General features: G+C 40.2%; 2 protein-coding genes across 3 annotated transcripts in view; one reads left to right on the top strand and one right to left on the bottom strand.

Moving 5' to 3' along the window:
- The first annotated feature begins 1913 nt into the window (after window positions 1-1913).
- Window positions 1914-20406, top strand: part of klf9 (Kruppel like factor 9) — a 130571-nt gene continuing 112078 nt past the window's right edge. The window contains exons 1-2 of one of the 2 annotated variants that reach the window (XR_012983498.1): window positions 1914-2688; window positions 4004-6140. Coding sequence is in view for 1 of the 2 variants with exons in the window: in XM_076269514.1 (XP_076125629.1) it covers window positions 2283-2688; window positions 4004-4281 (684 nt within the window). In the remaining variant the exon portion in view is untranslated. Of the gene's footprint in view, window positions 2689-4003; window positions 7332-20406 lie in introns of those variants that run through there. The other variant, XM_076269514.1, reaches the window with a different exon arrangement.
- On the bottom strand, window positions 9189-14199 carry fam219ab (family with sequence similarity 219 member Ab). The gene is made up of 6 exons (XM_076269986.1): window positions 13998-14199; window positions 12633-12732; window positions 12223-12325; window positions 11997-12077; window positions 11830-11884; window positions 9189-11185 (listed from the first exon to the last, which is right to left on the bottom strand). The coding sequence occupies exons 1-6, from the start codon at window positions 14058-14060 to the stop codon at window positions 11027-11029; spliced, it is 561 nt and encodes a 186-aa protein (XP_076126101.1). The 5' UTR covers window positions 14061-14199; the 3' UTR covers window positions 9189-11026.

Here is a 20406-nt window from a genome sequence, read left to right as displayed (position 1 = left end):
GTGGGCTTCCAGGAAAACACTGTAGGGGGGCGTTGCCGCTCACATGGGTTTTTATTTTTTGGCTAGCTCAAAACCCACAACTCGGAAGTGTTTGGTGAGCAACCACATATGGATAAGATGGCACTGCCTATGAGACATACTTTACTTGGAAATATGCCCTGAAATTACCTATGCGTACCGCGAAAATAGTATTTTAAAAAACGGTCCAATATTGCTCTCATCACCGCTCTCACAAAACACACGACACTGTCATTATAATGATGTAATTAATCGCTATCCAAATGTGCTACGCACGCAATAACGTAGCACATTTGGATAGCGATTGTGATGCGTGCAGTAGGCTAAAGCATTTGTCATAGGCATTGTTGACAAATGGTTGAGAACTGAACGTCGTCCTATTTTTGTATTACAGCTTACGTCGAGCTGAGAAACTATCTGGCGGTCTGTTACCGCGGCAATCATTTATTATAAACAAAACGTTTCGTTTGTAAGCCTTTGGTCTTCTACGCACCTGACCAGTGTGCAAAGGTCTTGTTCTTTTATATTACAAGTTACACACATGGGCCCACGTTATCAGGGGACACCTGCTGACTCCTATCCTGCCATGCATGCTTCTACACTTAAGTGAGAATACCATACAAAGTCTTCAAGAGTTCACGAGGTCAGCCTATGCCATGGCAGGACAGTAACCAACAGGTGTCCCCTGTCATACACAAAATCATGAACTGGTGCTGATAATGTGGGCCCATGTGTGTAACTTGTAATATCAAAGAAATATATATAGTCTATGATATGTAGGCTACTCGTCTCCCACCGTCTTTGCACACAGTGTTAGGGGCACAGAATGTGTGTCTTTTTGTTCTGGTTCCGGTCTGGTTAGTGTCTAGACAACATTGGATTTGTTTAGAAAGATCAGGCAGTCTGCCGAGACCTGTCTCAATAGGCGGCATTGGAGCATTAAACCACACAATGATCTAAAACATACAACCAAACAAGGCTAGAAATAACAATACCAACACTTTAGAGTGGCCCAGCCAGAGTCCAGACCTCAATCCATCAAAAAAAGTGAGTACAAGGCCAGAGTGATGGCAAATAATCGTTTCTGCCTAAAAACCTGTATTGCTGCTAAAAAGAAGACATGGAAAGGCTTGGTAGGTACTATAAAAACCATTTTGAGAACTGTGATGGCAAATAAAGATGTTTCCATTGATTATTTCAAAAGGGTATGAATAATTTTGGACACACCATTTTTCATAAAAATGTTTAAAAATATGAAAATGCTTCTTTTCCCATGTTTCTACCACATTGTCTTGCAACCTTTTGGCATGTAGCAGTGTCATATTTTCAGTCAGAACAAACATATTGATAAAGAGAAAATCAACATTAAATCAATATTTGCCAGGGCTATGAATCATTTTGTTCTTAACTGTATATTACCTACTTTCAACTTATTAGTCTACAATACCACGTTTGCAATAATAAAACAAATATTCATTATAAAAATCCATCACCAAATCAAAGTTGTTTATTTTATTTTTTACTGAACCTAACCACAGGCCTAATGGAGATAGGAAAAAAGTTTCTCCCAGTGCAAGCTGCCTATTAGACAGATGTAAGGTTCCTATGTAGTGAACCTCCGTCTCTGACGCTCCCTCTGTTTCGAATTTGATTGGACAACAGGGTTGAACTAGTGTCCATATCCAACCCGGCTTCCTTGAAGTTGTTTCCGAGTAGTGCATAAAACGGAACGTCACTGACACTCTTGCCCAATCGTGTACCAGATTCATGATGACACCCTGGGATTCCGCGAAATTGCTACTTTGAGAAGGTACCTTGAAATGCAGTAAAACGAATGGAGTTGATGTGCCTGTGTCTTTCGGCAGGGGAACACAAGAGTGCGACGTTGCTATCGACAGCATTTTTTGTTTTCATTTCATTGGTTGGATGTTTAAAAAGATACGTTTTTATTCTATGTTATGTTAGAAGTTGGAGCTTTCAAAAATAAGTTGTTATTCTAGATTTCCCCACTCCATCGCATTTAGCGAGACAACTTCAATTCCACTGGATTGTTATTGCCATTTAGAGTGGACACACGTGTGTGTGGGATGTTGCGTGTGGGGCCCAGCCGCATGTTTCTACAAATCCTGTGAATCGCTATGTTTCTGCGTTATAGCTATTTGAACTAAAACACGAGTAAAGATCAGCAGCGAAATAGGACTGCTGCGTTGATTTAAAACGTTTACGGATTTAAATAGCATACACCATACATAATATTTCCCGCTATGTCAGATACTGCTGTGAAGTGTTTGGACTCAATCTCTAACTGTTTGGACAAAAATGACTGTTCTATGGAGGACTTGACCAAAGAAAATCAAGAAAATGGGACTTTGCTGATGGTGGCAATGATTTTACTTGACCTGAAACAGTGCGATTCATCGGCACGAAGCAACATCGGTACAAGCAAATGTTTAGGAGATAGTGTCGCAGGAAATCAGTCAACAGAGGATGAAGCGCGGAATCCCTTAACTGGACGACGTCCACCAAATACAAGGGTGGTTAAGCAGAGTCATCGACGCACCGGGAGGTTACACGTGTCCCCGGAAAAGAAGCACTGCTGTCCCTTCAATGGCTGTGGGAAAACCTATGGCAAATCATCTCATCTCAAGGCGCATGTAAGAGTTCATACAGGTTAGTTTTTTTTTCTTCAAAAATATTCAGTGTTGTGAGGACAGGTCCTCGTGACAACTTGCTGGTGTGACCTGATATCAACGCAAAGTGTTGGGTTTCCAAAGCTTTCCATTGTCCTTTATGCAGGACATGGGGCAACGTGTTAGTCATGTGGATGATTGAGTGTGTGTAGCTTACCGTAGAGGTTTTGTTGACTCAGTAATATTTCTGTCAGGCAAGTGGAACGCTGCGGGCGTGTGACTGCATATCAGTGCGCCTGTTCCTTCTACTGGAGCTTTGTCATACTGGCGTTAAAACGACGCATACAGCATGGCAACATTTCAACAAGTGAAAATGACCCTGATGAAGGCGCAAGCCGAAACGTTGGTTTAATAAATAACTGCAAGTTCTGAGTGTGCCACGACACCTTCTAAATTCAAAATTTCAACATTGTCATGTTTGCTGTCGATTTTAAATTAATCACAAAAGTGGGAGTAGTAGCCAATTTAGGTTATTAGATGCTATCCGAACTTGAAATAAATAAAAACAGAATAGACACTAGCTACACGCTCAATTGTTTGAATGCGAAACTTACAACTCCAATGTGACCGGACATAACCTTACGAAACTATCTTTGCCAACACCCATTGAAGATTGTAAACAGGTTGCACGTGCTCAATGGTGGTAAACGTGGTGAGCCTACAGTAGAACTATGGGTGCATTCAGAGCACCTCGGAATGACAAGGACCGCCCCCATGGCTACTTTGTTTTTCCGACAGCAAGTGTTCAAGTGCTTTGCCATCGAATGTGTGACAAACACAACAACGGTTAAAACATACACTCACTAATCCTAAACAAACAACTGTATTTGCTTAAAATATAGTGTAAGATGTTCGTGAAAGAAAGATATGCAGCTTTTTAAGTGATAAAAAGGGCAAATTCCCAAGTTCACATTCAAACTGTTGGACATGCAAGGCCACATGGACTACAAACGAACTACAACGTGACGACAAAAGGATGACTAGCCCCTAACTGGGCAACTCTGTTAGCAAAATCTAGCCCCAGTTTCCGACCTCTGACTCACACGTTAAGTGACGTGAATGACGCGGAATGATGATGTTTTCACTCGGAGAAAGATTTTTCCGAAGCTCATGAACGCTAGGTATGTGTTGTCTGAACAGATGTGCAAAGGCGGAGTCAATATTACGCATTCATTACGCGTACCCTGTTGTTTTTTAATAAAGAAAATATAAACAAAGAACTTTTAACATGGTTGTGGTGGTGAACTTTCTCTTTTTCTTTATCTCTTCTCACTTTCTCTTGGCTGTGGCTCCAGGTGAACGACCCTTCCAGTGCACGTGGTCTGACTGTGCCAAGAAGTTCTCGCGCTCAGATGAACTAACACGTCACGTTCGGACACACACCGGAGAGAAGCGCTTCACCTGTCCACTATGCGACAAGTGCTTCATGAGGAGCGACCACCTCACCAAGCACGCACGTCGGCACGTGGGCTTCCACCCCAGCATGCTCCACACCGCATCAGGTCGGAGACAACAGTCTTCTTCGTCAATTTCGTCATCTGGATCGAGTGACATGCTGTCTGGATGCGTGTAATGGGCACAATTAACTCTCCAAAACACACACACACACACGGATTATGAACTTTCGGGCTCCTGGGCCCAGATGTATTAAGGACCCCCAACTAATTGTCGCATATGTTTGAGGGGGGGTTTGGGGGTCCTCCACCAGAACATTTTTCATTTGTTTGATGTGATTTCCTGTATTCTGGTGCATTTTGGGGATGGCCAATACTAAATTCAATCAGATTCATAGCCTACATCCTGATTTGTTGATATTGAGGCAATGATTCCATGCAATGGCTTGGGCTTCAGAGCCCCCTGACCCCTTGGGCCCGGTAGGCCCGTGCAGTAATCCATCCCTGAGTGCTACCAGCTTTCCAGCTTAGTGCATTAGCCAACAGTGCGTGGATACAGTCAGGTCTGCTACTGCCATGATCGCACACAGTGGTGTGCTTGAGTGAGAGCAATGAATGTTTGGTGTTAGTATTATTTATGATTATTTACACAGCTGTCATATTTTGTAAAGGTCTGCCAGGGAATTTTTGCTTTCATAAATGACATGCTTTCTCAAAAAAACATAGAATCACTGCTCAACTAGCTGGCTATGCATTCTCCTTCATCAACCTATGAGCCTAGCCAGTCACGTCAGTGGCACACTGAGACCCTTCTCATCTGCTGATACAGCAACAGGAGAGTCCTCCACTGCTATCCTGCTCCTCATTGCCTTGATCAAATAGCGGAGTGAGAGTCGGGAGAATTCATGAATTCCCGGTGGGCCGGTGGCATTTTGGGGCCAGGCTGATTACTCTGAGCTCCGAACTGCTTTTTATATTAATATTGCTTTTTGAATATTTTTCTTTGCTGTACCTTCCGAGTAGCCTGCACTGTTCGACAGGTCCTTTCGTTTTCAGAATGTTTATTATATCCATAACCTTAAGTATTTTTTCAATGATTAGAAGGCTACCACCATTTTAAAAGTTGAGGGTGAAGTCCTAACCTGACTCTTGCCAGATGAATTTCGTTCTGCCTAGCTCCACTCATCCATCTGGGATCGATCCATTGGAGAGGTGTTTCAGAAGGCTGGGCCTTATCAAAAATCCATGCATATGATTTGGATAAGCCACTTGTCCGTCATCTATTGACGTGCTACTTCAACCACTCACATCAAAGCCAACCGTGATGCTGAGAACAATCTCACAGTCGCTTCTACGCTACGTCACATCTATGAAACTCCCGCCCTGCGTCCTGATTGGCTCTACCATAAAATCTGGTGCCGAAATCACTCTCAACGGAAGCGATCCCAGATGAATGTGAGTGGAGCTAGGCAGAACGAAATTCATCTGGCGAGAGACTGGTTAGACAAGTCCTCCCCGTCCACCCCCTAATAACGCCCCTGCCTATACAGTCATATGGAGTGGACCACTAGTAAAAAATGTTGTGTGTAAGACAGCTTTTCCATACTGTAGATCATTAATTAAGCAAACCTAGATTAAATGCTGAAGGGTTAGATACATGTTGGTGATGTAGTGATATCAGTGTATGATATATTCTCCCACACTGTAGCCACTTATTTACCCACATTGTGGATCAATTCTATTTTCCTGGGGAAATGAATCTGATCATCCTATATGGGTGTTGTTACATTACTTTACATCTTTGCATGGATTTATTGTAATTAGAAGGAGGGGAGAAAGAGTCTACTATTTCTATTTAGTCTACTATTTATAATTATAGTCTACTATAGACCCTTTAAACAATAAAAACAAAAACAATGCTTGAACGTTCTATTTGGTTCCCAATCTACTTCCTCTGCATTAAGATAACATATGGAATGTTAAAACGGAAGCCTTGTGGGGCCAACTATGATGCTGATAATGGAACTCTCTTGAATAGGTCTATAGACCCTTTCAAGAGTTCCATTATCAGCATCATAGTTGGCCCCACAAGACTTCCTTTTTAACATTCCATATGTTATCTTAATGCAGAGGAAGTAGATTGGGAACCAAATAGAACGTTCAAGCATTGTTTTTGTTTTTATTGTTGAAAGGGTCTATACTACTACACTCTACTGATTAGTCATAGTTTAGTAACATGGCTAGAATTCACATGTACATGCGTCCATGTCCATTACTGATTGAAATGGGAAGATACTTTTTTCCCCAACTAATCTGGGCAACATAGGGTTAGGTCCTCTATGCTATTCAAGATGTATGAATGCCATCACCTATTGTGTTTGTCTCATGTTCTCACAACATACAGCAGAGGATTGTTTGTGTTCAAGGTCTCCTCCTTGTGTGCCCTCTAGTGGTTGTAAGATATAACTGTCACTTTCAGAACTGCAGGTGCACCTCATAACTGATGTTCTGATGTTCTATTTCTGTTTTAATGTCAGGGTATTTTTTAATGGGGGGGGGGGGGGTCATTTGGATGTAGCTCTTTGTACTGTGAACATTTTCCATGAGAATAACTGTCATAGCTGTCTACCAAACCCGCCCCGTGTTAAAGGAACAATATGTAAGAAATGTATTTCATTTAATCATAAAATTGCCCTGATATGTCACTAGACATTAAGAAAATCATGTTCATTTCAAATGCTTATATCACTGACAACAGTAGTCCGGCCAGGATATTGTCAAATTTTAAAAGTCAAGTTGCAGCCCTCATGTTGTGATGATGTTGTGTTTTGTCATGTCATGTTGTGTTTTGGCCTGATGCGCCGCCCTCCACCTATCTACTAATCACAAAGTCAGTAGTGTTTCGGCATCCGGGTTGGCAACCTCGAGTCAGGGGGGAGGGGATACACCGCTCTACAGTAATTTGAAAGTGATTGCAGTACCAGTTTTGGCCACAATCTTACATATGGTTTCTTTAAATCATGTTACTCAGCCAGTGTATATATACAGTATACTTAAACCAAATGAAACACTACTGATAAATACTGTCAGCAATACTGTATCCATAATTAGTTAAGACAGGTTGCCTTCCATAGATTAATCACTATTTGTGCTTTTAATTGAAATGGGCATATTCATGTCAAAATGAAATTATAATTGCTGTATTAATATCCAATAAAAAATTAATAAATACACTGAAATAATGTTTTCTTTACATTTAATGACACAATTAACCAATACATCATACATATTTACTGGAGAAAATACCAACAGTAATGAAAGAGTGTATTTCAAAAGCAAGAAGTCAAAAAAGGGAAGGGAGACGGAGAGCAAAGGAAACTAGTTGTCAAAGGAGAGCTACCCGCAGAGACAAAGGGCAAATGATGGGCAAAGTGTCTCATGCATGAACTATTTGGAATTTGAAGGAAGGTTTTTGGTATTAGCAATTAAATGTTGCCTCAATATTAAATGAGCTTTAGTTAGACTTGAGACTCTGCAGTTTGCCCTGTGTTAATGTAGAGGCCCAGAGTGCTTTCACTCAGGGAAAGTGTAACAGCCTTACAAGAAAACGGATGGTTATCCTTCTTTATGCTTCTCTCATCTTCTCAAAGCAACTCTGGATCTTATAGTGACCATTGGGTCCTTGGTAACCTGTCTGACCAAGGCCCTTCATTTTGGATTACTCAGTTTGGCTGAGCGGGCAGATCTAGGAAGACTGTTGGTTGTTCCAAACTTTTCCATTTGAGAATGATGGAGGCTACCATGCTTTTGGGCACTTTCAATGCAGCAGAAATGTTCTTGTATCCTTCCCCAGATCTGTGTCTTCACACAACCCTGTCTCGTAGGTCTACAGACAATTCTTTCGACCTCGTCGCTTGGTTTTCACTCTGACATACACCATCAACTGTTAGACCTTATATAAAGAGATGTGTGCCTCTCCTAATAATGTCCAGTGAATTAATTTAAGCACAGGTGGACTCTAATCAAGTTAGTAGAAGTAGAAGCATCTCAAGGACCATTGATAGAAGAAGGATGCACCAGAGCTCAATTGCAAGCGTCTGAATACTTATGTACATGGAATATTTCAGTCTTTTATTTTTTCTATAAATTTACAAAACACTTCAAACACCTGTTTTTTGTGGAGTGTTGGAGTATTGTGTGTAGATTAATGAGAATTGAATCCATTTTAAGATGAGTGTAAAACATAACAAAATAAGTATAAGTATATATATATATACTCTTTTGATCCCGTGAGGGAAATTTGGTCTCTGCATTTATCCCAATCCATGAATTAGTGAAACACACAGTGAGGTGAAGCACACACTAATCCCGGCGCAGTGAGCTGCCTGCAACAACAGCGGCGCTCGGGGAGCAGTGAGGGGTTAGGTGCCTTGCTCAAGGGCACCAGCCGTGCCTACTGGTCGGGGTTTGAACCGGCAACCCTCCGGTCACAAGTTCGAATCACTAACCAGTAGGCCACGGCTGCCCCCGTGGATGTGGAATGTGGAAGACTTTCTGGTTGCACTGTATATCACTGTGGTGCTTCGTGATATGGTGCATAGAATTGATGTACAGTACAGGGGGGCAGGCTAACGGGTTAATATTAATCACTTTATAATAATATTTTTTAGAAGTTAGGAAGTACCAAATACAGTGGGAATAAGTTTATTTCTTGTAAACAAAGTTTTTCCTCAAACTTTGGGAACAGGGCTGCAAGAAAATACCAATTAAGTCTAGTAGTGGGGGGTTGGTGCATGTGGACCCCTCCTAGCCCATAGACTATTTGTTGCTGGAAAGGTGCAGTAGGTTAAAACTAAGGTATGGCCCAGGCATAATTTGGGGAAAATATCAGACTTTTGTCCTTTTATCTGTAGGATTGGCTGCTAGCGAGCCATCATGTTTTTGTAAATGTGTTTTAAGTTGTATGGCTTTTAACATCACACTTCACTGTATATCTGAAAATGTGGTTATATGAAGTCATGCATAACTCGACAAGATTCATTTGGCTTTGTGTTTATTGATATCTTACACAACAAAGAACTGTAACATAGTTAAATACTCATGGATATTTCTATACATAATCATTAATATGTTAAAAAAACAAAGTTTTGTTTCAAAAAGACACTGTCAGCATGTCTTCCAAACATAGCATTTCCATTCTTGTTAGTACTCCTCATTTAAGGCATACTCTATACGCAAACTAATTTGGACATGAGCTGGTGCAGTTTAACAACAAAATGTTATAAAATGTTGTACACATCCATGCTCTTAGTAAAACAAACAATCAAATTGCAAAACCAAACCCATGTAATAGAGCGGTTTTCAAATCATTATTGGGAATGTGGTGTGTTTCCTGAAAATAAAAGGAGGACTGAGTAAAAGTGTCAACACCAATGGAACCATTTGGGTGATTGGTGTGAAGAGGTGAGTTTCTTTTAGACCAAGAACCTACAAGAAATGTTACATAACAGAACAAAATCCACATAACCAGAGATGACGACGTTAACATACAGTGAATGTATCTGATACTTGTCATATTCAAGTATATGTCAGTACAGTACAACTCTGTCTACACTGCAGTGCCTCGGAGAGCATTTCCCTCAGTGCCAACACATTTCCATTTCACAAGACTGTAGCTGCCACTCTCAAATTCAAAGTCTGTGGTCAAATTCTTTGTACCATCTCTTTTATTACTTTTTATGAATGGGCCAAGTTTGATATCTTGTGCTCATGTTTAGGGCTATCAAATAACAGATTTCCTAGTAATGTCTCTCTATTGACTGGTTCACTTCTCCCAAACATGGATAATCCAATATTTATTTTTACTTTCTGGCCTTATTACTTTCACAGAAATGTGTAGATGTTTTACCCTCACCAAATGTAATAAGTATCCTCTGTTTATAGGGAGGAAAACTAAACCACATTAAAGTCAGAGGCATTGATAGGAAAGTCACATTATTCACAAAATAATATTTAAGGATATGTTTTCAGTAGTGTGCAGTATATTGCAATATGTGCCACATGGCTTGTGAAACTGCAAAATTAAAGATGTATAGATTGATATGCCTGATCAGTTGAGAAGTACCTACACACTCTTCCCTTGTAATACATTCACTCTCATTCCACCATAGATATGTGGGTCAATCTGAAGTAAATCAGTGTTTGAAGTCAAACCAAAAGTGCAATGCCCTTAAACATGCTACACTATTCTGCCCTTAGTGCTGTGCTCTGTCTATCTGTAGCCTTGCAATGCTCATCAACCCTTACAAAAGGAGACAGAACATCCTTTAAAAAACATCTCAGGACTGTTCCAAATGTCCAGGATTAAAACATTACATGTGAAAAATAAAATAATAAAACACAACTTGTAAAGTGTAAGCATTGAACAGTAAATATAACATAGAAGCAGTTGTGTCACAACACAGAAGTGAGTGTAAATTAGCAGCAGATTTTAAACAAGTTTCACATTTCTAAATTGAATGTTGAATTGAAATGTTATTTTTCCCTTTCTCTTTTTTTAATCCACTACTTTTAATTAAATGATTCAAGGTCAGCCAGGAAGAGAGCCATTCCTCACTAGCTTCTCCTGACTCTTTAAACAAACAAGGAAGTGCATGTCCTGCCATAGGAGGAAGCAATCAATAAAACACTTTTGTTTAAAATAACCCTTCCCTTATTTCCCCTGTTATTCACTGTCATTCTTGAATTAATGTGGTTATTGTATGCTCGTTTGCTTCTCTTCTACCACCTTGATTATTTGTCATTTGTAATGTTATGCTCAACCATGGCAATTGGTCACCACTCACACGGTGAGATGGATTCACAGAAGAGACGTTACTGGATGGGGCTGGGGTTAGGGGTCGTGGCGAGGTGATGGGGATGGGTCTACTGGATCTGGCAAGCTGTGGCGGAAGTGGCTTGGCAACACATGCACGTGGGATTCACTGCTTTGGGGGGTATGAGGTCAAGGTCTTCGTCATCTGGGATCTCGTCCAGACGGTAGCCGTCCTTCAGCAGCTGGATGTTCAAGTCCTGGTTGATTTGCTGCGAAATGAGGAGAAATGGTTGCAGGATGTAAAGCAGCACAGTGGATCTTCGTTTGTTTGTGGGATATACTGTACGTACGTATAATGTTTTTTTCCCCAAAAGTGTTCTGTGCTGAGACATTGTAGTGGAGTGGAGTGGATAACATTTATCATTACGCCCCCTTGTATGGAGCATGTATCATTGCAAGATTTTTTTGTGTATCTATAAAACATGTGCTTGTTTTATTAAATTGTGTGCTCATTTCATTTTACTAAACTGTACACTCGTTTTACTAAATTGTGCTCTCATTTACTAGATTGTGCAGACACATTTTAGTATATTGTGTGCTTGTAAATAGTGCCCTCGTTGTCTTAAATAGTGCCCTCATTTTACAAAAATTAGAATGAGAGCACAATTTAATAAAATGTGTGCACAATTTAGTAAAATGAGCATAAACTTTGGTAAAATGAGCACACTTTCTCTCAAAATACACAAAATATCCCTTCCTTAGCACTAGAAGCGCCATCATTTCAAATATTAGGTGGGGTCCTTGGGAGTATGTTTACTTTTCATGTGCAAATTTTCCAAATGATCTTGACATAAAGCTAAAATAATCAGTGTGGTGTACAGTATACAGGTACCTGTTCCTTTAGACATCTCACCTCAGCTGAGGAGTATCCTGACGAAGAATATCTCGACATGTCAAAGTCATCATCACTACAGCAGAAGCAAGAGCACATGCACATGAATATAAATGATCATATCTTAATATTACTTTTTTTTTTACAAATAAAAAGATGAATAAAAAATATTAAATAACCTTCATTACCTGTCTGTATCTAAAGCAACCAAAGGTTTCTCATCTGGACTTTGGTCTAAAGATGAGTAGCCTTTATTAGGGACCACCAACCTAAGAATAAAAAATGTGGAGACCATGATGGCAACCTTAGACTCTGTTACATTAACATCCGAGTATTCTTCAGAAGAAAACCACTTGCTTCCCTCAATGCAGTGTGCATCCTCTGCAACAGTATGTAAACAGTAAGAGGGAATACCTCGTTCTGGCCATCACGTTGTTCTTCTTAGGCTGCTGATTCACTGGACTACCTGCATTTCCATTCTTCACTGAGCCCTTCCTAGCCAACTCTCTCTGTTTCTCTGCACACCAGAAGACACAAAAGGTACACTCAATTAACTGGTAAAAAGGACCATACAGTTTGATTCAGTATACAGTAATAAGGCCTATACACTTCAATTCAGCATACACATCCTGGTGCCATTCAAAGCCAGTACACTCCCAATACAGCACAATGTAGAAAAACAATTAATTCTATTAATCCTAAACAACACCACCATCAACCCAGGAATAGTGTCAGACATACTGACAATGCAGTAGTCATATCTGTAGATTCAACCAACTGGCAGAAAGGGGGTTCCACGGTGTGTCACAGCAGTAAGAGCTCACCTATCTTCATCTGCAGAGGGGAGGGTTTATAGTTTAAAGTTGCAGGTTCCCCGTCTCGGGTGTCTGAGTCAGCCTCGGATGTGGTAGAGGATGCTGGGTCCTAGTGAATGGAGAGGGGGGAGACGGACGAGTGAGTGAGAGAGAGAGAGAGAGACACACACACACACAGAGAGTGGGCTGCATTGCTTTATGACCTTAACATTCGCGAGTAGAACATTTCCAGTTGACAGCGGCCAGTCCTAGGTTGATCCTACCCAAGACCAGACTACTGTAGGTAAGTACAAAGAAGAGGTAGAATTTCTACCGTAGAAATTATTGGAGAAATGAATGAGATTGCTGATTGAATAAATCATGTCATTATTAGACAAGAGGTGTGTGGGTGTGTGTTCAGATGGGGGGGGGGACTGACTACTTAAATCTGGCCGATGACAAGACCATTACATACTTTTGTGAAATTAAGAATTGACTGGATTTGAAGGCCTACTTATTTGTCACTAAATAAAGACAATTACAATCCCAGTGATGTCATTATGTGTATAAAATAATGTGTGTGTGTGTGTGTGTGTGTGTGTGCATGTGTGTGAAAGAGAGAGATTTACAGAGATGAGTAGACGTGAATGAAATGTTCCCATTCCCACTTACACTGACAACTAATGTAAAGCTGCCTAACAACCAAGATTATGGCCTCCATAAATACATGCATTATATTAGTTGCACATGGCATAAATACATTTGGTCAGAACGAAATTCTGACCAAATGTGTTTATGCCATGCTTGCCCGTTTGCTGAGATATAATCAACTAAGGCAGGGTTCAAGCGTCTGTGTGGGCAGGCTACTGATGTGCACGTCTCCGTCTCTGCATGATGAGGCAATCTGTAGGACAGGGCCTTCCCCTGTGCCATTCGAAATGTATGAGAATACCCCCTGCGATGCAAATATCACAGACCCTTCCTTCCGCCATCGAATATAGGATGGTCCTTTACTCGTTGCCACCTTGAAACAGACTCTGATTACCATGTGGTTGTCGAGATTGAATAACCAGGAGAACCATCGTATATGAACATCATCCCAGAAGTTATTTTGGATGGTACTGATGCTGCTTGTTTTCGCTGCCGGGAGGCACTTAAGATGATCGCTATACAGTCTGGATGGCAAATGATCGCATTATCCGTTTTCTCTTTCATATGTTTCGCTGTAAGCGGTAGATAATTGTTTACAACCCCAATCTAACAGCCTCAGTTGCTAAGTAGAAATATTTAACGAACCTCTAATAAAACTCAAAAATGTCTGCTAAAATATGAACAATTGTTGGTATGTTACAACCTACACGAACAGTTATAATCCAGAAATTGTAGGCTACTTACCAAAGGCTGCATCTCCGATTGAACCGACGGCGGCACTTGAAATCTATCCATTTCCTCCATCATCTTGGCTCAGAGATTTTTAGCCTCCAATGTAAGCTACCCAATAAGTCCTTCAGCAGGTAATGGGAATGGTGCAGTTGTAGGTTTCAAGTTGATCACAATCAATTTCTCAGATATCAAACGGGCTCCAGCCGTCATTCGTTCTTAGCCTCATCCCAGCAGCCAGTTCAGTCAGCGATGACCAAGCGGCGACTCAACCCGCAACCACCCACTTCCGGGGCCGTGGCTTCCAACCAGACTCGCCAAACTGGCTCGATTATGGAGCGGTCCCTACAGAGGCCGCTGCGCTCGGTGCGCTACAAAACAAGGCCCACATCGGCTCCACCCAAGTCTAGACACCAACACATATTATGTCATTACCTATTTCCTTCTGACATCGCCAGATATAAATGACACATTAGGGAAATAGTGAAGTAAAACAGTAGTCAGGTAAGACTATAATTGTGCCGTGAGAACTTATATATGATACCTTTATATCACCATGCATCAAGGACCTACTTCTTGGAAAGTTCAGTGATTTTACAATGCAATGCTTGAGTTGTGATTAGATGTTAAATCTGGACGCCGAATAACACATTAGAACATTTTGATTCCGAGATTAGCTGACAGAGTGTGGAAAGGTAGAATTTAAGAATCTACAACATCCAATTCAAAAGTTGCCGCAATCTAGCACCATTCCTGTAATTGTTCCAATTCAGCACCTTGGACAGCAGCGGTGCTGCTACCTGCAGAGCAAGGTCATTCGCAGATGCTGGTTTAGGCGAAAAATCAATTTTGAAAGGAGTCTTCCATCCCAAAAGTTCCTTTAGAGAACTGTATATTCGAAGGCTGTCTCTCCCTCATAAAAATCGCCACGTCCAACCCATTTCTAAGGACAAAAACATATCTGACTTCTGACTGATGTCAAACTCTGTGATAAGGATGGCTGATTAAAACTGTCCTTGCTCACTCACTCTCATCGTCTTGTAAATTGGCGGCCGTAAAAACTTAATTTAAGGTCACCACTACAACACTGCAAAATGTGTCACTGCCATCGACATGTTATTTTTATTATTGTTATTACATTTTTATGTTCTTTGCAGCTACCTAATTGGAATATTTGTACTGAGAACTTTACAATTCAATGCTTCAACAACGTTAAACGTTAGGGGGCGCCAACTCCATATTACATGAAAAAGTTGATTCAGGTTCCCTCTTCTCCATGTGAGCAACATCTCAGAATCGTTTCAGGGTATCTTTCATTAAGCATCTTACACATTTATACCCTCCAAGATCGACTATTTAGAAGGACAGCTCTTGAGCAGCAATATTTAATTCACTGATATGAAAACTACAAATTATGTAGGCCTGAGTAAATAAGTATATTTCATTTATAAAGCACATTTCAAGACAGCTTTCACTGACCAAGTGCTGTACAAATGGAAATAAATTGTAATAAACATAGATAAACAGTATGACACCTACAACAGCAAACAGACACGTAAAACAACAACAACCAATGGGCAGCAGGGGACATGCATATAGTTACAGATAGTAACAGATGGGATGTTAGGAGGCTATTGGTTCCAAGTCACATGGGGGGGGGGGGGGGGTTGCCCACAGATCGGAGAGACCCAGGGACTTGGTGTAAACTGATGTCAGTGATGTAGGTTGGGGCCTGGCCATTGAGCCCATTAGAAACAGTAAAACTTTGAACTGAAATCTAAAATGGACAGGGAGTCAATGCAAGGAGGCCAGGACTGGAGTGGTATGACCATGACCCCTTGTACCAATGTGTCATTAAAAGACAAGATTTGAGTTTAACAATCATTTGTAATTGATAATGGCTGTTTTTAACAACAGAACAAATGTTTTTGTCAAGGCAAAGCTCTGAGTCAAGAAATACTTCCAGGTTATTAGCATGAGATGTGACATCTGGCTGACAATTATCAGCATATGGAAGGAGATGTCATATTTTCTGATAGTGTTATCTACTGGGAGCATATACAAACATAAGAGGACTGGTCCCAGGATGGACCCCTGATGGACCCCATAAGAGACAGGAGCAGAGGATGAGAAAAAATGACTGATAGACACTGAGAATGTCCTATGCTTAAGATAAGAGCTGAACCAGTGTAGGGCTGTACCCTTAAGGCAACCCACTATTCGAAGGGAGCCAGAAAAATGTTATGATCCACAGTATCAAAGGCAATGCTATAGGTCTAATAAAATCAGGATAGCATTATCACCTGAATCTAATGTGAATAGATCATTTGTCATGTTTAACACAGCTGTTTCAGTGCTGTGTAAGCCTTTGAAGCCTAACTGAAAGGGTTCCAGTATCTCATCTGAGTTCAGGAAAGGCAGCTGTTGTGACTTCATAGAGTTGAACTGACAATTCCTCAATAATCACAAACATTCACTTAAATCTATTAGTCTTACTCAGAGAGGGTAAAAGCGGGATCTTTGTCTTACTCCTTACTATTTATCGCACTTGATAGCAATGTCCTGTTTTCTAAAGTTATTGGCGCTGAGAGTTTATCAAATGTTTCTTGGGACAGCTTTTCAGCACATGATACTTCACACAAATCTCATAGATGGTTAATGTACTCACTGGACATTTTACTGTTCATATCTGCTGTACAAGCACAGCAATGACCTCATGACTCATGAAGGCTGTTAAAGTAACACAATGTAGTAAATTTATCCAATAAACGGCTTCAAACTCATTTTAATGCCACGCCGACGTAAAATAAGAATAATGGAGTCTCTGACATTAAATTTGTGCCTGGAATTTATTGCACTAACATTGTTGTTGCAGGTACAGTAGGAGCATGATTGTTTTTGTTGGTTGTTCACGAATTGGTACCCCCTTAGCGCTAAATGGAAACAGTATGTTAAAAATGTATGAAAAAGGGAATTATGGTATGTTGCTTTAAGGTGTTTTTGGAGTAGGTATTTATCTGAGAGGAAGAGAATAATTGGATGGTGCAATATACTCAGAAGCACAGTGAACAGAAGAAAACAGTAATAAACACACATAGGCAAGCAGCCATATTTCCTCAACAGTCAGGCAAAAAAAAGCTATAAAGCCATGCCACACTGTCACTAGTGTTAAACATGATTTAGAACTCAATTTTGTGTCCTGTGTTGATACGTCACAACATTCTGGGGAGAACACTGACGGCTTTATGATACTGTGGCAATTTGCCATTTTGTGCATTCTAGTCTTTGGCCTAGAACATAGTGCAATTGTTTTGGGTTGGGTTGATGCGATGTGATCATTATTTGTGGAGAGGGCATTCCTTACCAACTACCACTGAACTGGAAGAAACTTCCAAAGTTAATAAATAGTCTTTGAAAGAATTTGTTAAGTGCATCACTGACATGTTAATTCCATTGTCAATTTAGAAGTAAATGAGACTGAACGTGAGAGATGAGACAGAGTGGATGGAGGGAAAGACATGGTATAGGTGAGTGAGTATGTATGTATGTAGAGATGGGAAGAGAGATAGAAAGAAACAAAAAAAGAATGCAAGGAAGGATATAGGATAGATGTGCTGTCTGTCCTTTGCGGCCTTGCAGATGGGGGAGTAGATTACATCTTTCATTAGAATCTGATCTTGTTATGCAATGCCACTGTGATCAGTTGACTAATCCTCTCTCTCTGTGTGTGTGTGTGTGTGTGTGTGTGTGTGTGTGTGTGTGTGTGTGTGTGTGTGTGTGTGTGTGTGTGTGTAAATAAATACTATCAGTATAAATAAGACCTCTGATTCACCCACTAATGGAGAGCTATTGAAACACATGACAATTTTATGATGAATGACAACAAGAGTAAGGGCTGAGCTACACCAGGCGCGTAACTGAAGCGTTCCGTTCGCGTTGCGTCTGCTGCAACAATTAGCTTCCATTATAATCAATGGAAGTAGCTACACCAGACGTGACAGTGGGGCGTACGTTCGAAAAAAATAGACCATTCATCTCAAATGGATTTTACGCGTCGCGAAAGGAACACTTCAGTTACGCGCCTGGTGTAGCTCATACCTAAAGGTAACTCAACAGTCTACAACCAGTCTGTATTCAAACTACAAACTATGCATTTACAGCACTACAGAGCCTTTGCTCTCAAGTTCGTTTGATTGTATTAATCTTCTTTCTTCTTCTGCCATGAGAATCTATGGCAGCCCTATGATTCGTTTCACCAAGTTTCATGTCTGCAGCTCTAGCACCACTAAGAGGTCAAAGTTGGATTGTCATAACTAAGAGGTACCACTGGAATCTTTAGATCATGCTAAGCTTAATGACGTCAATTTCTGCCATATGGAATTTTTCTTAAAATGTAAAAACACTTTTTGTCCCATCTTCAACAGCATGTGTCCACTGTAGCCAATTGAAACCAGACTTGCAACCAGGCACATGGATTCAAGACCCCATTGTGAGGACATACAAGATGTGTTGGGATTTAAAGCTTATAGTTGCTAAGTCTGGCAATACTGTGATTGGACCGTATTGAATTTTATCAAAATGTTTCAAAATAGTTCACAGGCCACAATTTATGTCCAATGTGCACTAAAATGAGCACAGATGATCTTCTGAATGGCATTTACATATTTAAAAATGTGCCCATCATAGCCAATTTGTGATAATAACATCTAGTTGCAACTCTGGCCTGCTGAGCTGCTTGACTCCCTCATTGCTGCTTATTGTTGCAGCTGTTTGTTTTGTTTTTGTTCCTGGCGCTTTGTGGGGAGATTTTGTACAAAAATGAGGCTGAAGAGATTTGAGGTACAGACAAATCTCTAAATGACAGGGAACATTTGAGGCTGGCATCAGACAGTAATGTCATCAGTCCCAACTGATCTTCTTTCACAATGCTTACCGTGCTTAGCACACTTATCAAAGCTGGGCCGGGTTTCCCAAAACCTTCCTAAAGGAATACACCATAGAGGATACATATCCTACTCATCTATCTGTGTGCCATAACCCAGTCTGACATCATGTTAGTGGCAAGACAAGTGCACTTTCATAAGGGGATTCATTGCATTTAGTACTTCATTTAATAAAAAGAAAACATTTTTACTATAAATAATTTGCTTTTATTTTTTAATCCATTTGAATGCCAACATAGTATAAATCTATGAGTAACATGTTGCCTAAACACATCATATTTGACAACTTGTTAAATGCTGACCTTTTTATATTTTCTTGTTGATATTGTGATCACCTGCCATGTCATGCCAAAATTATGGCACAGTTTATTACAATATATTCCCACCATGCAACAAAGTAATGAATTGTACAAAGGGCATAAACATGATCACACTATGATGATCTAAACATCCTGCAGACTATTGGTTACATTCATAACACTCTGTATTCACTTTCTGAATGCTAGTTACAACACTGCAAACCTTGACAATGGCACTAATGGTTCACCATGTCATAGGGCAGCTTGTGTTTCAGGATCTTTTATTAAAGTGAATGTATTGAAGCCCAAATATAGTCTGTTTTGTGGAGTAATATAATCATATGATCATATTAATATTATCACTTAGTCCATTAGAATCCATTACCCAGAACTATATATTTGTATGGTCCGGTAATTGATTCCCAACATAATGAACAAATAAATGGGACAGTGATTTAGCTAGGCACAATACCTGCTTTTATATGATTTTGGATGTTTACAAAAACATGTTTGCAAATCTGACATTAGTAATTAGCCAAATAAACAAAACACTGTTCAAAATTAATCCAGCTAAAGGTCTCAAAAAAGCACTCGCATTGCACTTTTACAATGGAACATTTCACCCTTAAATGGTCCCATAATGGGTTTGGCTAAACAGACTCAGATATAGCTGTAAATGAGCTTTGGAAATATGATTCTCTAAAGATTTGTAACTTTGGGCCATTGTGACCTGCTCCACAGACAAGACTGTGAATACACACAACGGAAACACAACCCGACAGTAAAATCATAAGTGTAAAATCTGAAGTGTTCCAAATACTCTTTAAGAGTCATTGATTTTGATACTGTAAGGGTATTTGAATGGCACACTTTGATTCCACAATTCTACAACCAGTGGTGAAACCAGTATTTGCTCATTCAGTGACACACACAAAGCACAATGAAGCAGAATCGGTTCAGTAATTTGTTTCAGTAATTTTATCACATATAGGGCTACAAGACAGAGAATGATCTGGTGGAAATTATATTCATGTGCTGAGAACGTCCTCATCTGTGTGCTGACCCACCAGTGTTTGCCACAAGTTAGTGGCACTAAATTAGCAAGATGTTTTTGTCATGTGATTAAATACCATTAGTTCATGCGGGACCGTATTAACACATTGTGGAGCGTTGCATGTCATA

The sequence above is a fragment of the Alosa pseudoharengus genome, unplaced genomic scaffold (genome assembly GCF_046254945.1).
Source record: "Alosa pseudoharengus isolate Yale_2024_CS ecotype anadromous, Long Island Sound unplaced genomic scaffold, YU_APseudo_1.1 YU_APseudo_1.1_scf_6, whole genome shotgun sequence".
Lineage (NCBI taxonomy): Eukaryota > Metazoa > Chordata > Actinopteri > Clupeiformes > Clupeidae > Alosa > Alosa pseudoharengus.
This window is presented reverse-complemented; position numbering and strand designations above follow the sequence as displayed.